This window comes from Macaca thibetana, chromosome 12, assembly GCF_024542745.1.
Source record: "Macaca thibetana thibetana isolate TM-01 chromosome 12, ASM2454274v1, whole genome shotgun sequence".
NCBI lineage: Eukaryota > Metazoa > Chordata > Mammalia > Primates > Cercopithecidae > Macaca > Macaca thibetana.
Window position 1 is genome coordinate 52,991,563 of NC_065589.1, and position 22,457 is coordinate 53,014,019.

Sequence of the window (22,457 nt, forward strand, 5' to 3'; positions counted from 1 at the left end):
ATCTTCATAGGACATGAGACTTCACAAACCTGCTAAAAATGAGCTTTCCTAATAACTCAGGATCTACTCATCTAGGAATAAACCATCCTAGCCATGAGAGATCACAGGAAACCTGAGACCAGAAACTAGTTTTCTTCTAAAGTGTTTTCTCCAAAAGATTTTAAAAATGAAAGGGGGGAAATGTGAAAGGAAAATAAATCTTGGGGCCTGCAAATCACTAAACTAAAGGGAAAAGTCAAGGTGGGAACTGCTTAGAAACAACCTGCCTCCCATTTTAGTCAGTCACCCCTCTGCTTACAGAGATAAATGCATATCCGATTGCCTCCTTTGGAGAACCCTTTGGAGATGCCAATCAGGTATGCATTTATTTCAGTGAGCACAGGGGTGACTGAACAGAATGGGAGGCAGGTTGGTCCTAAGCACTTCCCAACTTGACTTTTCCCTTTAGCTTAGTGATTTAGGGGCCCCAAGATTTATTTTCGTTTCACAAGGTTAACAGTTAACTCTGGATTATCTATGCTTGTAAAGGGAGAAAGCAGGTGACAATCTCAAGTCATTTTTTATTTGGCTTTGCAGTAGAATTTGATTTTTTTTTCAGGACTTATCTTTGTTTATGGTAATACAAACATTTAAAGTGGAACTAGTAGAGCACTAGATTAGCTGTGTGTGCTCACGTATGTCATGTCATCACTTTGGGCTTCTACTTTCTCATCTGTAAAATTAGTTGGCTCACCTCAAGATTATTTTTAGCCACTATAAATCCATGAACATTGGCTTGCCCGAAATGCTTCACTCCAAGAACAAGTCTAGTCATTTAAATATCTTAGTATCATTATTGGTATCTTAATTGGCCTGGTAACTTTGGTTAAGTTAGTGATCAACATTTGGGGTCCCCAAATGTGTTATTTCCTTTGCATTAATTAGGTACTGTAAAGAGTGTGAAACAAAAATAAAAACTTGGGACCCAATTCACTATGCCAAACAGAAAAAATTAAGCTGAAAGCTGAGTCATCCAAGAAACTGCCCTTCTTTTGTTCCTAAGCAGATAGCTACAGATAAAAACGTTAAACATCTCCACAGGTAGCTACTCTATGTTCACCTTATCGTATGTAAAATGTGAATTTACTGAGCGTCAGACAATACACTGACTATTCCTTTACCTGCTCCTTTTCTTTTGCAACATGTGGATTCAGTAATGTGACCATATCCTCCCTCCTTCCCCTCCAGCCTACCTTTCCGCATTAAATACTGAAGCTCTCAAAATCATCTTTGGAAAAGGCACACAGACCTGTCTCCCGGGTATGTCCTTAATTTTGACAAAATAAACTTCTAAATTTATTGAGACCTATCTCAGATGTTTTTTGGTTTACAAGAGTTAAATCTATGTTTGGTTTTCAGTGCAGACCCAAGCCCAAGTTTATTTAGTGGCTTCTGCTCCCTCCTGCCCTAAAAAAACCACACACACACACACCAAAAAATGCTGGAGGAAGCTTGCAAACATAAGAACATGAGATGAAAATAAAACAGGAAAGAATTTGGAGAGGAAAAAATGGCTCTATTTACACTTTTAGTTGAGAAATGCGGGCTGTGCTGGGTTGGGCTGCAATTCCCACAACCTGAGCCACAAAATCTGGATAAAATCACAGAGAATCACGTAGCCAATGAAAGTAACAAAAATCCGTTCATCTGAATACAGGTCTAACATTTTTCGGTAGGTTAAATATCTAAAACCTCCCAGGCCTGGCCAGACCTAAGATGGCTACCTTCCCAGCAAAATGGCCATCCAAGAGGGGCCTGCAGGTCTGACTTCCATAAGGCTTTGGGTCAGCCCTGTGGCTACAGCCAAGGCTGGGATCCTAAGCAACATACTTGGGTCTAAAGAGCACTTTAGAACTCGTACCTTAAGAGTCCTTCTCCCAGGCCAAGGACTCTGGCAACCCAGCCTAAAGAGGCAAATGGATAACTTGGGGTCAGGCTTTCCTTTTCCTTCGGATCTCCTCGCCTCGCCCTTAATTTCGGGTAAGCCTCCCAGGCCGCAGCGGGCGTTAACTCCATTCTGGGAGCCAGGGTTTCCCTGTCGCCGCTCCCAGCTCCAGCATTTGGTCCGCGGGTGGTGCTGGGGCTGTTGCAAGGATTTGTGGATGGGAGCGCAGCGGGAGACTGCCGGGCTTCTGCGTGGTTGCTGGGCTTCCCTTAGCCTGATGAACCAGGATTGGTCCGTGGGGCGACACTAGACCCTCACCTGAAGCCCATTTCTGTTCTGCAAAAAGCTGATTCACGCCAGTCTGCTACTCCAGTCACCGTTAGGAAAAAGTTGCTGGCCAGGTGCAGTGGGTAATACCAACACTTTGGGAGGCTGAGGCGGGTCAATCGCTTGAGGTCAGGAACTCCAGACCAGCCTGGCCAACATGATGAAATCCCGTCTCCACTAAAAATACAAAATTTAGCTGGACGTGGTGACAGACGCCTGTAATCCCAGCTACTTGGGGGAGGCTGAGGCAGGAGAATCGTCTGACCCTGGGAGGCGCCCCACTGCACTCTAGCTTGGGCGACAAAGCGAGACTGGTCTCAAAAAAAAGTTGCAGCCTGAAGTTGATTTACTCCAGCATTCGTTAAAGTGGTGTCAGGGAGTGTTTTATACTCTGTTAACTACCTACGCTTAGTTGACCAAATAACTCTTTAGGGCCCATTTTTCATGGCAGGCAGTATAATAGTGGTTAAGAACAGGAGCTCTGGCATTAGAATCTCAAGAGTAACCACAAGTTTAAATTAGTTGTGAACATTAAATGAGATCATCCAAGGTAAGTGCTTAGCCTGCCTAGCAAATAAGTGGTAAATACCTACTGCCATTCCTACCAACCTTTGACACAACTCATAACTGGTAAGAAAAAATGAGTTTCTTCATCTACAAGATAGTTGTAGGACCAATACAGACTATATTGGCTAAAAAATAAGTCTACAGTTTTACTTAGCGTGAGTGCAAATGATGCAAATTTCATCTTTGATAGCTTCTGTGAGCCTCTCTTCCCTCAGTTTACCCAGTTAATTTAAAAGAATTACTCCCAGAAAACTCTCCTAGAGCAGGGCCCCACATTTATAAAAGGGGTAATGGAGAGTCAAGGGAAGCATTCTTTTGGTTCATGCAGAACAGGATGATGTTGGCAGATAAAAGGCAGAATCCAGGTTTCACAATTTGTACTTAACACAAGGATCTTCGGAATTTAAAGATGATCTTTGAGAGTTATGGGAGATGGTGTGAGTGTGGAGATACCGTATCCAGTATAACATATCTTACTTTACGCAACAAATATGTTCATTAAAAATCATGTTTCAACTTTTTGTAAAGGTATTTTGGTGCACTGTGGGACCTGGTTTTTGAAGGGGCATATGTACATTAATTTTCACCTAATAGCCCGGGGCGGCGGCTCATACCTGTAATCCCAGCACTTTGGGAGGCCGAGGTGGATGGATCACCTAAGGTCAGGAGTTCGAGACCAGCCTGGCCAACATGGTGAAACCCCATCTCTACTAAAAATACAAAAATTAGCCAGGTGTGGGGTAGGCAGCCGTAATCCAAGTTACTTGGGAGGCTGAGGCAGGAGAATCGCTTGAACCTGGGAGGTGGAGGTTGCAGTGAACCAAGATCGTGCCACTGCACTCCAGCCTGGGTGACAAGAGCAAGAGTCTCCAAAAAAAAAAAAAAAAAAAAAATTCACCTCAGTTTTCTGTTAAAAATCCAGTTCTTCCCATGTTCTCTGATAAAAGTTGACCCCCAAATCCAATAATTACCATATAATGAAGAGATAGCAACATCTAATCTGTTACCCCCTAAATTGAGGTTAATGGAAGAATTTCTGGTTTTCTTCTTCCTCTGAATTTCATTTTCTCATTTTCTCCCACTGTGTCTCTCCATCACACTTTAAAAAATATTGACACTGTTTGTCAGATATGCTAGTATGTGTGATGTTTGATTTCTCCCTGCACAGAGAGGACCTAGTAAATAACCACCCAACAATACTACCTATTTTCCAATTTTGAGTCTACAACTCATAATTATGATGACGGCTGGTTCTTGAGAATAAAATGAATAGTCTATATTAGTTTATTTACATTATCTCCAATACATGGAACTTTTTTCAATATACAAACAAGTCAGTGAATCCTCATTTAAAAAATAACCATATGACACCTAATACAAAGATAATTTAAAACTGGACTCATGCTGTTTTATGACAGAACCAATTTCAACGGTAACTAATCTTCTTAAACATTATTTAATCATGTAGTTTCTGGAAGATAGGTTAAATGATGAAAAAATGGGCGACCATGAACACACCCTTTAATTTCATTTCCAAACTGGTGCTTCATTCTGTAGATAATGTCTTGGATGTCCTCTTTTGATAAGTACATGGGTAACTGTCTGGATAGACGCACTGCTTCTCCCTGTCCAAAGGGAAAGTCACACATTTTACCATGATATACCCTGAAGCAGAAAACATGTTATCCTGGCAAAAAGGATAACAGAATATTGATTATTTTCATCTTATTATGAATTCACTAACAAATATTTATTAAGTATCAACTACGTTGTCAGCTCTAGGGATGTAGTGGCGAACCAAAAACCAAGACCCTTGCTCTTGTGCAATTTACATTTTAGTGCTGAGAAACAGAAAACAGACAAAAGACAGAACATTTTAGTCAATAAATAATGCACAAAATTAAACTGGGCCACATGATAGAGTGATTGTAGAGCTGGAAAAAGATTACTTGAGGAGATAGCTTTAAGCTTGAATTTAAATAAGGAATGAGGCTGGGCGCAGTGGCTCAGGCCTGTAATCTCAACACTTTGGGAGACGAAGGCAGGAGAATTGCTTGCGGCCAGGAGTTCGAGACCAGCCTGGGCAACACTGAGACCCAGTCTCTACGAAAAAAAAAAGCTGGGCATGGTGGGGCATGCTTGTAGTCCCAACTACATGGGAGGCTGAGGCAGGAGGATCACTTGAGCCTGAACTACATGGGAGGCTGAGGCAGGAGGATCACTTGAGCCTGAAGGTCAAGACTGCAGTGAGCTGTGATCATGCCACTGCACTCCAGCTTTTGAGCAAGACCTTATCTCAAATAAACAAAAATAAATAAGAAACCTTAATGGAAAGATCATGGGGAAAGAAAAACATCTCAGGCAGACAGAAGAGAAACTGAATGTTCAATGTGGGTGCAACATAGTTGTTCAAAAGAGAGGAACAGGAAAAGGAAATTAGGCACTCTCTAGGACAGGGTGAGGAATTGGTGTTTTGATTTACACTTGGACAAATTCTACTGAGCATTGTTGAGTCACAAAACTGTCCTGGCTGGATTCAATACAAATGTTTACTCTTACGAGCCCTCAATGACACCTGGAAATCTTATTCCTGTTTATTTAACCTTCTCTTATAGTACCTACAGCTCTTATTTTCAGATCTTTGTTACTGTACTAAAATTACCAACGCCTTCCCACAACCCCTCCACTCTCAGCAGGTAACTTCTACTCTTTCGCCACATATATCAACATGACTTCTCTCAAGTTCACCTAAAATTTCATAGGTTCTAATGATTAAGAAAAAAGTTTTTAAAAGTTTACATAAAAATTATTTTCATTTTTCCCCTTTTCCATTTTCTGCTCTTGATTCAGACAGCTTCTTCTTTCTAAACCTTATATTCATATCTTATCTTCTCTCTTGCCTTTTTGGGAACATTTCCTCTGCAAATTTTTTTTTTTTTTTTGGAGACAGAGTCTTGCTCTGTTGCCCAGGCTGGAGTGCAGCGTGTATCCTCAGCTCACTGCAACTTCCACTTCCCAGTTTCAAGCAATTCTCCTGCCTCACTCAGCCTCCTGAGTAGCTGGGATTACACGTGCGCACCACCACGCCTGGCTAATTTTTGTATTTTTGGTAGAGATGGGGTTTCACCATGTTGGCCAGGCTAGTCTCAAACTCCTGACTTCAGGTGATTCACCCACCTCAGCCTCCCAAAGTGCTGGGATTACAGGCATGAGCCAGTGCACCTGGCCTCCTCTGCAATCTTTTATTGTCAGTCTTCCACCAATTCAACACAAACATGCTGAACATACTCTTTCCTTCCTTTCACTATTCACTAATATGACTTGCTGCCTACTTTTCCAGTACTACACTCTTTAACCACTGGCAAATGTCATCTATTCCTGCTACAGCAGACCCTTGAACAACACTGGTTTTTAACTGTGTCGGGGTCCACTTATACATGGATTTTTTTCCAACCCCAACTGTGATAGAAAATACAGTATCATGGGATGCGAAATCCATATATACGGAGGGCCAACTTTTCATATATGTGGGTTCTGGAGGGCTGACTGCGGGAGTTAAGCATGCTTGGATTTTAGTATCCACAGGCGGTACTGGAACCAATCCATTGAGTATACAGAAGGGCAATTGTACTTTGCCATCACGATTCTCTTCAAGGTTACTACTGTCATCTAGCAGCCATATCTGATATATCTTCTAGCAATTATTACCCTATACAGAATGTGATACTACTTAAGATTAAAATTCCTTCCTTCCTTGACTTTTACATCCACGCCTCTCTTGGTTCTTCTTTCACTTTCCTATCTTCTTCTCTGATTCATCTTATTGACCTTAAATAGAAGCATCCTTGTGGTTTAAGTTCTCTCCTTTTTTTTCTAGGCCATTTTTCTTAACACTTATACCACTGTTACCTTAACATACTGAAAGGTAAACTATTAGCAAAAAAATATTTAAAACCAGTCCCAATTACTTTTTTTCTGTTATTTCTGAAATCTTATTTCTCCCCACATTGTTCTTCCGACCCACAACTCCCTCAACCTTTAAGTTCATACTAACTCTTTCACAAGAAAATATTCCCTTGAAGTCTCTAGAAACTATCAATGTTAAGCTACCTGCACAATACGCTGGGACTTTCCACATAACAAAGCTCCTAAAGGATTCACAGAACATTACTGAATATGTTCTTCAGAAGGAGTAACAAGCAGACTTTCCTGTTAAGGAAGTCTGACCTTCAGAATACAGCAGGCACACTACCAACTGTAAACAAAAATGGCTCACTTTTAAAAAGGGAGAAAAACTTCATTAGAGTTCAGGTTTTTTTAAAAATAATACTAGCCAATCTTGTGGGATATCTAGAACAAGATATATAGACGGAAACACTATTGTTTTCCTTCTACTATCTTATACTTGGACATTTTAATGTTTATAACCTTCCTTAATCCTTTTATTTTTTTTAACCCACTGTTACATTTCTCTTTTGTGGTGAATACTGTCACAAAAATGAAAATTTCCACTTATTCAAAGATTCATATCTTTCACTTACCCTTCCCTTCTACTGCTCTTGATAAGATCAGGACTTAGAATTATATTATTATACTTTTTAGACAAGTATGTGATATAAAGGTAGAATTATTTTAAATCCCTTCTAAGAGGATTATTTATGAAATGTTTTTTAAAACAGAACTTCACTGCAGAATATCTCATTTATAAGGTCTTTCCTCAATACGTACCCAAGAAAATGTTATGGTAAGAATCCATGATAGAGTTTATCACAGTCAGTCTATGATGTGAAACTTTTAATGGAGTGTCCTTTTTTATAATAGTGTTTTCCTTGCAATTACATAATAAAATTTACAGAAAATATTCTACTATTTGGAAATAATTTACTATTTTAAGAAATAAGTATCTTAAAGTCTGGCCAATCTATAATACCTCTGTATATAGAATCAGCAGCAGTACCCAAGCTTTTTGGCACCAGGGACCGGTTTCGTGGAAGACAGTTTTTCCACAGTTGGCAGGTGGGGATGGTTTCAGGAAATTGTTCCACAAGAAGTGCACAACCTAGATCCCTCGCATGCACAGTTCACAATAGGGTTTGTGCTTCCATGAGAATCTAATGCTGCCACTGATCTGACAGAAGGTGGAGCTCAGGTGGTGATGCCCGCTGGCAGGCTGCTCACCTCCTGCTGGGTGGCCTGGTTCCTAACTGGCTTGGCCTAGGATTTGGGACCCCTGTATACACTAACATATATATAAAATAATGCATACCTCTAAATAACTTATCACTTTGCGAGGTCTACATTCATAAACTTCCTTTGCATTTTTGTTTAATATAGCATTAAGAATTTCTTTTAAATCTGCTACTCCATAGAATGGGAGACAATTAGCCATTCCTTCTATTTCCAAGTAATTTTCAGTAATTGAAACTCCTGAAAGAAAACACACACACACACACACACACACATAGTTAAGTTTATATTCCAGAACATGTCCATTAAAAACAAAAATTGCTGCTAAAACATTTAGTGAACCCTCATTAGAATTTAATATAGTCAGACAAAGTTTTGTTCCTTAGTTGGAGAACAAACAGTAATTTCCCATAGGATCTCACATTAAGTCATAAGTGCTCATTGACACCACATGTGCTTTATATAATTTAATTTAATCCCAGTTATTGCTGTTCTGTTCCTTACATTTGTTTAGATCATTTCTTGCTTTGGAGAGAAAACGGAGTCCCATGATATTTATGAAAATAAAACTGGTTTAAGTGTTTTAACAACTGCTGCTCTTCAAATTCTACCCTACCATTTTAATATCTAAATGCCTGAATTATTTCTGTGATTTTAAGTTACAAATTATAAAAACAGTCACATAGTAATTTATGGAGATATTATTAATTAGAAGAAAATACTGTTTGTTCAAAATATTTTAATAGGACAAATAAAACTGACATGTTAAATGTTACTTAAATTACTCCTAGTAATTAAAATAAAACTAAATGGCTGGGCACAGTGGCTCACACCTGCAATCCTAGCACTTTGGGAGGCCGAGGCAGGCACGTCACGACATTAGGAGTTTGAGACCAGCCTGGCCAACATGGTAAGACCCCGTCTCTACCAAAAATACAAAAAAAAATTAGATGGGTGTGGTGGTACGTGCCTGTGGTCCCAGCTACTAGGGAAGCTGAGATGGGAGGATCACTTGATCCTGGGAGGCAGAGGTTGTAGTCAGCTGAGATCGTGCCACTGCACTCCAGCCTGGGTGACAGAGTGAGAATCCATCTCAAAAAATAAAATAAAACTAAAAACTAGCTACAGGATTGGACGTATAACTGGGTACATAATCCATGACAGCACATATTTCAAGGCATCAGATTTGGCTTTAGAATGCATGTTTTTGGAAAATGGCAGAGACTTGTCTTCTTTGGCTGTATCTGTATAACAGTGTTCTTTCATGAAGTTCACATAATGCTACCTGGAATTAAAAGAAAAGAGACAGTGCAATCTCGGATAAGTAGTAGCTATCAATGGATTAATTTTAAAAAAGAGATGTGATATAACTTGAAGTTTCAGATCCTGAGACTTCAATAATCCAATCCCTTACCTGTTCCCAATTACAGACTAGATCCTTGACCTGGTTGGCAGATGCAGTGCTGGTAGACTATAGAGACGTATCCTAAACATTTTTCCCAGAGAATAATATATAATATTATATTATCAAGCATTAAGGGATGAGATACAGAGATCAATGAAGTGAGATGCTATGGTTTAGATGTGTGTCCCCTCCAAATCTCATGTCAAAATGTGACCTCTACTATTAAAGGTGGGCCTAGTGGGAGGGTCATGGGGCAGATCCATCATGGCTTGGTGCCATCCCCATGGTAATAAGTGAGGTCTCTGTGGTAGTTCACACAAGAGTTGGTTGTTTAAAAGAGCCTGGCATCTCTCTCTTGCTCCCTCTTTTGCCATGTGACATGCTGGCTCCTTGTTGCCTTCTGCCATGATTGTAAGCTTCCTGAGACCCTTACCAGAAGTAGATGCTAGCACTATGCTTCATGTACAGCTTGCAGAACCATGAGCCAAATAAACCTCATTTCTTTATACATTACCTAGTCTCAGGTATTCGTTTATAGCAACATAAATGAACTAACACAGAAAATTAGTACTGAGGAGTGGGGCACTGCTATAGATAACTGAAGATGTAGAAGTGGTTTTGGAGCTGGGTAAGAGCAGAGGTTGGAAGAGTTTGAAAGCTCAGAAGATGACAGGAACATGAGGGAAAGTTTGGAAGTTCTTAGAAACTGGTTAAATGGTTGTGACTAAAATGCTGATAGAAATATGGACAGTAAAAGGCTGACACAGTCTCAGATGATATTGAGGAATTTATTGGAAACTGGAGTAAAGGTCACCCTTTTTATGTCCCCGCAAGGATTCTGGCTGCACTGTGTCCATGCCCTAAGGCAAGCTTGTCTAACCTGTGGTCTGTGGGCCATATGTGGCCCAGAACAGCTTTGAATGCGGCCCAACACAAATCTGTAAATTTTCTTAAAACATGGAGAGATTTTTGCAATTTTTTTTTTTAAAGCTCAAGAGCTATTGTTAGTGTTAGTGTATTTTATGTATGGCCCAAGACAGTTCTTCCAGTGTGTCCCAAGGAAGCCAAAAGATTGGACACCTTTGCCCTTAGGATCTGTGGAAGTTTGAATTTAAGAGTGATAACCCAGGTCATCACTTTTTCATTTCGCTATCTAGCAAAGAAGTTTCTAAGCAGCAAATCGTTCAAGAAATGGCATGGCTATCATCAGATATGGGAGCAAAGAAATGACTTAAACTTGGAACTTATATGTAAAAAGAAAGCAGATGCTAGCACTATGCTTCATGTACAGCTTGCAGAACTATGAGCCAAATAAACTTCTTTATAAAGAAGGTTTGTGGTCATTTCTTTTAGTCTCAGGTCTACCTGAGTCTTACACAGTCTCAGGTATTCCTTTATAGAAACACAGACTAACAGTGGAAATGAAATGAGTTTGGGCAACAGGGGAAATGTAAATGGAACTCAAAACTGTGTGTGGTAGGCAAAAAGTAGTAGCAGAATATTCTAGTTCACATCTCTTTTAACTATTTATATAGATATGAAAATTGCCAAAAATATCAGTCTAAGTGATTTTTTTCACTATTGGTAGTTTTAAATCTTTTACAGTATGATTAGAATGAAAAGTCTAATACTAATTACATTTGCCCTGGAAAATTATACACATTTCACAGAATTCCTAGTGGAAATGGGTAAAAGGTACTTGGCAACAAATAAGGAAATTGAGCAATATTTTAACTTCTGGGTTTGTAAAATTAAGACATGGAAAAGTTAGAGACATTGGAACTATGTAACAATAACCCTTGAAAAGTTTCCATAAAATACTGTGAAATGCTTACCAATTTTCAGGGAAAATACATCAAATGAGTAAGTGCTTTGACAAGTTTTCACTTCCTAAAATATGGAATTCTTATTGATGCAGGACAGAAAGCTATTCCCATTAGCATGCAAAGTACTTAGAGTCACATTGAGAATCTTGTCTCTCAAAGCCAGATGTATTCTTTCTCTTTCAAATGCTTTTATCCTTATCCAAAGATGTACTGTGACTACAGGCAAACTGTTGATTCAAAGTTAGTAAAATGCAACAATACTCTGACAAGACAGAACTGTTAAGAAAATACAATCTAATTTAAAAAAATGAAAAAACAAAGAAATGAAAGAAAACATAAATATCTTTAACTTGTTCTGATATTGACAAGGGAAATAATGCTTATGATAATCTAAGTAAAGTTAATTCCGATCAAATCAAGTCAGTTTGCAGGTGACTTAATCATTTATGCATCTCTGATGCTATGAAAAGTATTAGGCATTCAATTAGATTTTAAAAATACTACCTACAAGCTAAGAGCTGAAAGCATCTGTCAGATACAAATTTACTAGGTAACTCAAAAAAAAAAAAAAACATGCTCTTGGAATTGAGTGGGAGGTAAGAAAGGACAGTTATCCTTAAAACAACAACAACTTGCTGTTTAACATCTTTCTTTTTTTTTTTTTTAGATGGAGTCTCACTCTGCTGCGCAGTGGGGAGTGCAGTGGCGCGATCTTGGCTCACTGGAACCTCTGCCTCCTCGGTTCAAGAGATTCTCCCACCTCAGCCTCCCAAGTAGCTGGGATCATAGGCACCCGCCATCATGCCCGACTAATTTTTGTATTTTGTAGTAGAGATAGGGTTTCGCCATGTTGGCCAGGCTGGTCTTGAACCCCTGACCTCAGTGATCCACCCGCCTCGGCCTCCCAAAGTGCTAGGATTACAGGCATGAGCCGCCGTGCCCGGCCTGTTTAATATCTTTCATGAAAAAAACCGGTACCTGCCACCAACACCACATAGTTAATTAGAAAAACATTAAGTTGAGAATAAAACACATACACCCCCACCCATCCCTTGCTTCAAGTAAATTCACTTCACATAAATTTTAAGATGCCAGGGACCCTGAGGAAGAAATATTTCTAGGAAGACTAAAAGAGATGACTGCAAGCCTGCGAAAGCGGGCTGAAGGATGGTAAGAAAAGAGAATACGTGAGCATCTCCCATTGCCATGTACCATGCTCACTGATTTGTTACCTTGGATAATGCTCACAAATACTTCATGGAGTAAATATCTAAATTTTGACAGGAAGGCAATATGATAAATGAGTTAAGAGCTAGGCTTTAAAGGCAGATTGCCTAGGTTCAAATTCTGGTTTTACCAATAACTGTGTCCCCTTGAGCAAACTTAACTTCTGTGCCTCAATTTTTCCATCTGATATAAACTTACTGGGTAGCTCAAAAACAAACAAACAAACAAACAAAAAAAAACATGCTCTTGGAATTGAGTGGGAGGTAAGAAAGGACAGTTATCCTTTTTACATTATAATTATTAGTTGTTATCAATGAAGACACAGTTAGGCCAGGTCACTTTCCCCAAAACACATTCTTTTTAAATGGCAGTGCTGGGATTTGGACTAATAGAATTGAGGTAGGAGGTAAGAAGCTTAGGTTAGGTATCCTTAAAAATCACAAAAATCAAGTAAAATTAGTTTATGTTTGGGACACCAAAGTATTTTCTGTATATACCCAGCTCCATGCTTTTGTACATTGTTTTTACTTATTTTCATATCTCAGTAAAGCATTCCTTTAAAAATCTTCAAATGCTGTTTTGGGTGAATTCTGTTTTTCTATACTTTGAGTGTGACAAGTTTGGAGGCAGGAAGGGAGACGGTGGAGTCCTTCCTCATGGTTCCACTGTACCCCTTTGATACCAGATGAAGAAAAATTAACAGAAGGTAAGGCAGAAGGCAGTTGGGTATGGAAACTATAAAAGAACAGAGAAAGTGCCAGCCAGGAAAACTAAAGCCTCTAGCCAGATGGATTTTCTTTTTTTTTTTTTTTTTTAAATCCACCCAATGAATTTCCATACTGAGCAAAGAGGGTTATCAGTCTTTTAGCAAAGCCATGGAACTGAATCATCCATTCTCCAGATAGCACAACTGCTGATGTTGCACGTCTTAACTGGCAAAACAAGCAAATGCTTTTTAAAAAGCAAAGATGTCCATTTTTGTTAGGCAATTCCAATGCCCTACATGTTTCTGTTTCATTATCTAAAGGAGTATTTTAATAATTTAAACAAAGCAGGCAGTTTGACTATTTTGTCAAAGGATGACAAAAATTACAATAAAACTATCTGATTAGTTATGAAAATGCAAATGCAAAGCACTGGACTGAAAGAGATGCCACACTGGCTTGTTTCAGGCAGAGGTGATGTGTTGAAATAAATGTTTTAACATAGCTGACACTGGTGAGACAAAAATATACCACCGTATCTGTAAATCATGAAACCCAAATGTAACTCTTGGAACAAGACTAATTTTTCCACACCAGAAAATAATAAAACACACTATCATACCTGGTATCAATTTTATCTTGAAACCATTCGCTGTAAGACGAGGATCAGACAGGTAAGTTGATCCACTGTATCTTTGGTCATCTGCTGTCATTTTACATAAAACGTCTAAATAATGAGATCCATTAAAAAGACTGAAAAAGAAATTATGGCCCTTTAACTTATTAAAAACACAAAATAAGAGGGTTTATGGGAAAAAGTTAATCCTAGGGCCCTTTGACAAGTGTTATCATCATTAACCAAAATATAAAGGTATAAGTAACTCTATGAGAAACTACTGTTTTACATTTCTGTTAATATTTTATAAAATACCTACTGCACACAGTATACAGAAAGGAGGAACAGAAAGAAGACAGTCTGTCTTCTAGAAATGTTACAAATTGAATGTGAAAATCTAAAAATGGCTCTCTCTAAATATAACACAAATGAAAACTTTATAAATAATTTCATTTTATTCCTTCAAAACAAACACAATAATACACTGTCAAGTTAGGTGGTCCATCCTTGCCAAATTTTCAATTGCTATTCAAAGTTTCTTCTGTAACAAAAAGATAAACATGTATCTCTTTCTTCTAGGAACTAATAAATTAATCAATATAGAGTTTGGGAGAGCTTCCTTCAGTCTACTGCAGGTCTGGCATGTTTCCCAAAGGTGGTATATGAAATGATTCTGAGTGGTGTAAAAATTTGAGGAAGCCAAAGGTTATCTAGGGTACAAATCAACCGCACATACTGGTTTTAGGCTTGGTCGGGATGTGTTAGTCATTGCAAAAAGGTGTCTGTTGGGGTTGATATGAATAGTTACCATTTTGCCACTCCTTCAAAGAATATTTGAGTGCCCACCCTGTGGCAGATACTGTCCTAGGTATGCAAGGCACTGTTCTGTGTTCCAGTACACTGATGTCTTTGCTTATCAGCTCTGAATGGTTGAAGACCCCAATGGCTGTGACAGCTGATATAATAGAGAAGAGAGCTTTGGCTATATATCACATGTACTCTGCTTCATCTAACCAATATCCTAAAAATCGATCTGAGAGACAGTAGGGATGGTGGTGATGGTGATGATTATGATACTGTATAGCAATTAATGGTGCACACTCCACAGTTAAACTGTCTAGACTGTAATCTTGGACATACAGCTTATTTACTGTCTATGTGAGCCTAGGTAAGTTATTTAACTATTACATTTCAGTTTCCTCAGCTATAAAATGTGGATGATATTATCTACCTCATAAAGTTGATGTGAAGATCATGAAAAAACTTTGTCAAGTTCCTATCATATAGTAAATGTTCAATAAATATTAGCCATCATTAAGGTTATCATTATTAAGCCCTTACTTTATACTTTATAGATACCTAAATTATTCCATTCAGAGGTAAGTTACACAAATAGCATTAGAACTCCGGCAAGAAAACTAAGCCCAACCTACAATTACCCTGTCCACATTGTTGCATTGTGGGATAAATTAGTCCATGACTCAGTTTTGAAAAACTTACATCATTAACTGTGATGGGGATGCCACATTCCAAAAGAAGGAAGAAAAACTATTTTGAATTAATCTTTATTCCTGTTTATGCTCAATTAAGAAAGATTTTTTTTCAGGCCAATATGGTCCCAAAATAATAGTTTTTAATGTATTTGTTTTTTGAAGAACAGAACATCACATAGAAAAATATTTTTAAAAACCTATAATTTGAAAAAGCACAAAAATATTTTTGAAATTTAAATGAAGTTTACAAATGCCATTCAGAAAAGCTGTCAAGTCTAAAAATTCAGATGTAGCCTAGTTCTTTTTTAGGGAAGATAAAAGCACCATCAGGTGTTTAAACTGTTTGAATGTAGCCTAAGGCACTATTTTCTAATTGTTCCTCTGACAGTTTCCTAAACCAATCTCAAGACTATACTATGAAAGATACTGGATTTTGGTTAATGTGGTTGCTGTTTCCTTATTTAAAAAGACAGACTTAACAGATGTTTTTCTGTGTTCTGTCCCTGTTTTTTCCTCCTCCAATGATGGCAGTGTCTTTAACAAGAGTTTCAACATATTTTATAAATGATTTCTGCTTTATTCTTGGAAGTTCTGAAACAGAGTTATCTAATGATGTGTCCTAGGGAACAAATTATATCTCTTTAAACTTCAGGTTTTTATTATTTTTGTCATGATTCTGTTTCACCCGTGTCTGACAGAAAAAGAAATATTAAATTAAAAAAGGGAAATGTTAATAGTCATTACTTATTTTTTAATCTTTAAATTTTTTTTGTCTTCCCAGGCTTTGTCATCCAAGGTTATTTATTTTTAAAGAAAGTAATTTAATCATATAAACTAGGAAAAGGAAATACCCTATATTACAACCAATATAAAATTATTTCAGGCAAAAATCATCAATGAATGGCACCATTACATGGAAAGGTTGATGGGGAACTTTCCAGTGAAAGACAGGCTGTCATTAGCTGAACCTAATGATAGTGCCTTTTGATGTGATGAAATATGAAGTACATAGCCAACCTATTAAGTAGATTCATCAGAAAGTAGAATCTAAATCTACTTAGCCCTCCTGAGCTAACCCCCAATTAAACATGGGGGAGAGAAGCTGAACACCATAAGAAAGCAAATACAGACAACAGAACATTCCACTGAACAAATGACTCAGTATCTATAATAATAGAGTGATTTTTAAGATATATAAACAAGATAACCAAATGCAGTATATGGATCTTTAGATACAAATTAAATATAAATTTTTTAAAAACCTGGGAAAAAAGGTATTTTGAGATAATGAGGAACAATTACAAGGAATTATTATTATTTAAGGTATGAAAAAGGTATTGTGGTTAGGTTAGAAAACAGCCATTTTTTGAGAGAGATATATTGAAAGATGTAGGAAGGGGAATTGTTCTAAACTACTTTGGCAAAGGAAAGAAAATGCACGTTTATATACTGTATAGAAAGGTAAAGCAAATGTGGCAAAGTCTTGGATAATTACTGATAAAGGTATGCATCGTATACTTCTATTTTATTATGTGTTTGAAAATGTTAAAACAATGAGTACATAATGGAATAAAGTCATGGCAATCTAACTTCAAAATTACCCTAGAGAAGTCACTAATGTACAAGAGAAATGAGCTTCATATTTATTAAATGTAGAAGTGAACTATCCAGAGTATTCTAATATTATTTACAAACAATTCCATTAAAGATTAGAAATCAAATACATATATATATATTTTTTAATTTTTATTTATTAAAAAAAAATTTTTTTTTTGAGACAGACTCTTGCTCTGTCACCCAGGCTGGAGTGCAGTGGCACTGTCTCAGCTCACTGCAACCTCCACCTCCCAGGTTCAAGCGATTCTCCTGCCTCCACCTCCCAAGTAGCTGGGACTACAGGTGCATGCCACCATACCTGGCTAATTATTGTATTTTTAGTAGAGACAGGGTTTCACCATGTTGGCCAGGCTGGTCTCGAACTCCTGACCTCGTGATCCACCCACCTCGGCCTCCCAAAGTGCTGGGATTACAGGCGTGAGCCACCGTGCCCGGCCTAGAAATCACATTTTTAAAAGATTAAAATAAATAAATAAATACCACTAATCCTTACTAGGAACCATTCTCAACTTTCTATCTTCAATTTCTAATCTAGTATGAACTATTATAATAAATATTTTTACATTTAAAAAAGATTGTATCATCATACCTCTCTGTTAACATAATTGGCTTTTCCAGTGGCTCTGCAGGAAGTTTATGATTCTCAAGAAGTCTTTTAAATAGCAGGGCTTCTTCTACTCTATATGGATTTAATAACATTACCTCTGTTTTGGATGTCATTAGCCATGCATCAGGAAACCTGAGACTGTGGATCAAGCAAGGTTCATCCTTCTCTTCTAAGTCAACTTTGTTTTGTTTCTCAAAATTTATTCTTAAGTTTTTCATAGAAAAGGGGATCTGTACCATTTTAATATTTTGACTCCTTTTTTCAATTTGGGACTGAAGGAGTTCATCAAGTTTTGGTTGATTAGATAATGAGGTTTTCAACTTGTGCTTCTGGGCCAAATTCCATGCACTGGCAGGTTTTATCTTTTTTCTGCCATCTTTTAATGATATTTGTGACTCCTGTTCAATGGCTCTCTTCATTTGACTATTGTATCGTTCCAAGTCTTTAGTAGCCTTCTCTTCATATCTAAGAACAGAAATAAAATAGAATTAATGAGATCATAATCAGAAATATATTAACCATCTGAATTTTATAAAACTAAAGAACTGGTATTCCAGGTATAGTAATGACAAAGGAACATGTATTAGACTAACTCCTGAATATAACTATGATAAACACTGAACAAAATATAAAAATCAGTTATTGGCCAGGCATGGTGATGGTTCATGCCTGTAATCCAGCACTTTGGGAGGCCGAGGCGGGCAGATCACCTGACGTCAGGAGTTTAAGACTAGCCTGGCCAAAATGGCGAAATATTGTCTCTACTAAAAACACAAATGTTAGCCAGGCATGTTGGTGTGCACCTGTAGTCCCAGCTACTTGGAAGGCTGAGGCATGAGAATCGCTTGAACCCAGGAGGCAGAAGTTGCAATGAACCGAGATCGCGCCATTGCATTCCAACCTGGGCGACAGAGCGAGACTGTCTCAAAAAAAAAAAAAAAAAAAAAAAAAAGAAAAAAGAAAACAACAACAAACAAGTACACAAACAAACAAAAAACCCTCAATTATTTAAAGTAGGCACTGAAGAACAGCCAAAAGCAGGAAGAAATTAGAATGGATTCACTCCTTGGGGAGTGAAAAATGAGACAGAGTCCCACATTTATAGGACTTCTAACCAGAGGGCAGTCCTCAGTATTAAGGGGGACCAGGGTGGTCAGAACTCAATCAGAAAGTTGCACTCTTAGTAGCCTGAGTCACCAGGACACAGAGCTATCTGCTTCCAGAACAACTGAAAATTGAGAAAGAAAATCCCAGAAAATTCCATGTGTGGGAACCCAAAGAAAAACAACCATTAGAAGGTTAAATGAGCTGAACAGAGATTTCAGCTGCTGCCCATTGCAGGGGAAACAACGTTTGGAATCTGAATTCCACAGTTTCATGGCCTGGTGAACACTTTGGGCTTTCAATTAAAACTGGAAGAGGGCCACATCTTAGGATAAAAAACCTATGTCCTAAACTAAGGAAGTTGCCCTGGGACCAAGAACAAAATTGAAACAGCTTCTCCCTAACAAAGTATAAAACAAAACCTCCATAAGCTCAAGGTGATCTGTTAGTAATTTAAATACCTGGTAGAACAAAAATCAGCACTTTTCAGAAGAGGATAACAGAATCTAGAATTTTAAGCATACTACCCACAATGCCTGCTATACAATCAAAAGTTACCACTCTAACAAATAAAACAAGAAAACGTGAGTCATGGTCAAAAGAAAAAGTGGTCAGTAGAAGCCAACCTCAAGATGACCCAGATGTCAACATTACCAAAAAAACCACTTAAAAACAGGTTTAATAAATGTTTAAGGTATTAAAAGATTATCATGAGAGAACAGAAGGGGGAATCTCAACAGATTAGTGGAAATTACACAAAAAAAATACAATGGAAATTCTAGACCTCCAAAATACAATAACAGAAATTAAATATTCACTGGGCAGGCTTAACAGCAGATAAAAAGATGGCAAAAGAAAGGGTCAGTAAAGTTGAAGACAGATCAATAGAAATGATAAAATGTGTTGTTTTCACAGAAAAGTGAAGACAACTGGAAAAGCACTGCAGCGACCTAAGGCAAAACAAACGATCTAATATATATGTCATGGGAGTCCCAGATAAACAACGGAAAACTGGGAAAGAAAATAAAATGTGAAGAAATTAGGGTTGATAATCAGCAAATTTGGAGAAATACAACTTACAGATGCAAGAAGGTCAACAAACCTCCCAAGAGAATAAATGCAAAGAAATTCACAGGTAGGTATATTACATTCAACCGCTGAAAACCAAAGATTAAGATAAAATCCTGAAAATAGGAAAAAAACAGTACAAAGAGGAAACAGCAAAAATAATGGATATCATAAAGAGCAATGCAGAGGCAAATGACAGTGAAATTTTTTTTTTTTTTTTTTTGAGACAGAGTCTCCCTCCATCCTCCAGGCTAGAGTGCAGTGGCACAATTTCAGCTCACTGTAACCTCTGCCTCCCAGGTTCTAAGCGATTCTCCTGCCTCAGCCTACAGAGTAGCTGGGATTAGAGGCGTACACAACCACCCCCAGCTAATTTTGTTTTTTAGTAGAGAGGGGGTTTCACCATGTTGGCCAGGCTGGTCTCAAACTTCTGACTTCAGGTGATCCACCTGCCTCCGCCTCCCAAAGTGCTGGGATTACAGGCATGAGCCACTGCGCCTGGTCAACAGTGAAATCTTTTAAGTGGCAAAAGAACCCAGAATCCGGCTATATCATTAAAAAAAAGTCCTTCAAAAATGAAGATGAAATAGACGTTTTCAGATTAAGATGAGAATTAGTTGCCAGTATATGTGCACAATTAAGGAGAGTGACACCAAATATAAGTGAAATTATACTTACAGGGTTTTTACATTTTATTAACTCCAAGTAGATTATGATAAGGATGCATAATGTAATCACCAAAGCAAAAACTAATGGAAACTCAATAAAGAAATTAAAATTAGATACTGAAATATATTCTTTTAACCCTAAAGGGCTCCTCTCCCCCCCAAAAAAGGAGGAACAAAAGAACAAAATGGAGATAGGACAAACAGAAAACAAACAGGAAAATGGCAGACCTAAACCCAACCATATCAATTATTACATTACATGGACTAAATATTGCAATTCAAAGGCACAGATTATCAAACTGAATTTAAAAAGTAACACCCAACTTTGTCTACAAGTGTTACATTTTAAATATAAAGATGGGGATAGTCTAAAAGACTGAAAAAAAAAGATACACCATGCAAATAGTAAGCATAAGAAGCCAGAGTGGCAGGCAACAGTATATACTCCTACCTCAGTAACTGACAGAACTAGAGATCCTCCTCAAAAAAAAAAAAAAAAAAAAAAAATCCTCAAAGCTGTACAAGATTTTAGCAATATTATCAACTACTTAATACTTAACTGACATTTTGGAACACTACCATCTAGCAACTGGAGAATCCTGATTCTTTTTAAGTGAATATGGAACATTTGTTGAGATAGAACATACACTGGGCCTTAATTCTCATTACTTTTCAAAAGATTGAAATCTAACTTAGCATTTTCTCTATCCATGAAACACTTAAATTAGAAATAAAATATCCGGAAAAGCCCCAAATATTTGGAAAGTAAACAACATAATTTTACTCATAATAGCCCCAAACTGAAACAATCCAAATGTCCATCAACTGGAGACTGAATAAACATATTTTGGTATATTTATACAACTGAGTATTACTCTTTGATTTAAAAAAAAAAAAAAGAAGAACTACACTGGCTGAGAGGTGGCATGAGGAACCATTCTGGGATGATGGAGATGTTCTCTATTTTGTCTGGGGTGATGTTTATGTGTGTGTAGACATGTATGAAAATACATTAAATTACACCGTTAACATCTCTGCAATTCACATTAGGTAAATTTTACCCAGTTTAAAAAAAAAAAAAAAAAAAAAAATTTAAGAAAGCTTTGAGCCATAAGCAATCAGAATTTCTAAGAGAGGATGAATAAAGAAATGGATTAATTCCGGATCTGAAGAGTTCCTTATAAATCTGCTTTAACATCAACATAGAATAAACAATTCCCAAATAACACAAAAGAAAATTTATGTATATAATACTTCATTTAGTAACTGCTAGTGAAATTATAGTCACTACAATAACCACAAAACAGAAAGTATGTGATTAGCTAATTGTTAATATTTTTATTCTCATGTTAGTCATCAATGAAAAGATACATTTGGATAAACTAAACACACCCAAACCATCTAATTTAACTCAATTTCAAAGGTACAAGATAATGGACGTTTGAAAAATTATACTGGATAGATTCTAAGAACTCAAGAATAAAAAAAAAAATTACACTGGGTAGAAAGTTAAGAGATCTTTTTGTCAACAATGTAAGAAAAATGAAACTTCCGGGGCCAAAGACCTAGCACAGCGGTTATGTCACCCCTTTTCTTAAAAAGTGATACCTGGATCCCACCCTCAGAGCTTCTAATTCTCTAGGCCGAGGTTGAGATTGGGCAGCTCTGTTTTTACAGAGCTCCACAGGTGATTCCATTACATACCCAGAATTGGAAACTACTGCTATTTGTTCAGCAAAGTGTGGTGATGAAGCACACAGACTCTGAAGACAGCCTGGCTTGGTTCTGCCACTTAGTAGTTCTGTAAACCTATGAAAATGATTTAATCTTTCTGTGTCTCATTATGCTCAACTGTAACATATGGATAATCTACATCTACTCAGTTTTGTTGTGAGAAATAAAATGAGTTAAAGTGTGCCAAGTACTTAGAATACTACTTATCACAAAGTAAACGGTGATAAATGTTTTGCTGTCATTATTTTCTACCAAGAAACAAAAATCTCACAATGAAGGGGCGAGTAATGGTTGGAAATTAAGTAACTTTGCTAAAAGATTATTTTTTAAGAATGTTTTAAACTTGGGACTAGAGAATTAAGGTTATCTCTAATCTCATGCTC

At 37.4% G+C, this 22,457-nt stretch overlaps 1 protein-coding gene across 13 annotated transcripts in view; it reads right to left on the reverse strand.

Moving 5' to 3' along the window:
- PMS1 (PMS1 homolog 1, mismatch repair system component) overlaps positions 1–22,457 on the reverse strand; it is a 141,385-nt gene that overhangs the window by 44,126 nt on the left and 74,802 nt on the right. For 7 of the 13 annotated variants that reach the window (XM_050751866.1, XM_050751861.1, XM_050751862.1 and 4 more), the window contains 4 exons: positions 17,483–17,965; positions 13,790–13,920; positions 8,085–8,245; positions 4,337–4,443 (listed from right to left, as the gene is read on the reverse strand). In XM_050751866.1, coding sequence (XP_050607823.1) covers positions 4,337–4,443; positions 8,085–8,245; positions 13,790–13,920; positions 17,483–17,965 — 882 coding nt within the window. Of the gene's footprint in view, positions 1–4,084; positions 4,444–8,084; positions 8,246–13,789; positions 13,921–17,482; positions 17,966–22,457 lie in introns of those variants that run through there. The other 6 variants (XM_050751870.1, XM_050751868.1, XM_050751869.1 and 3 more) reach the window with 4 other exon arrangements.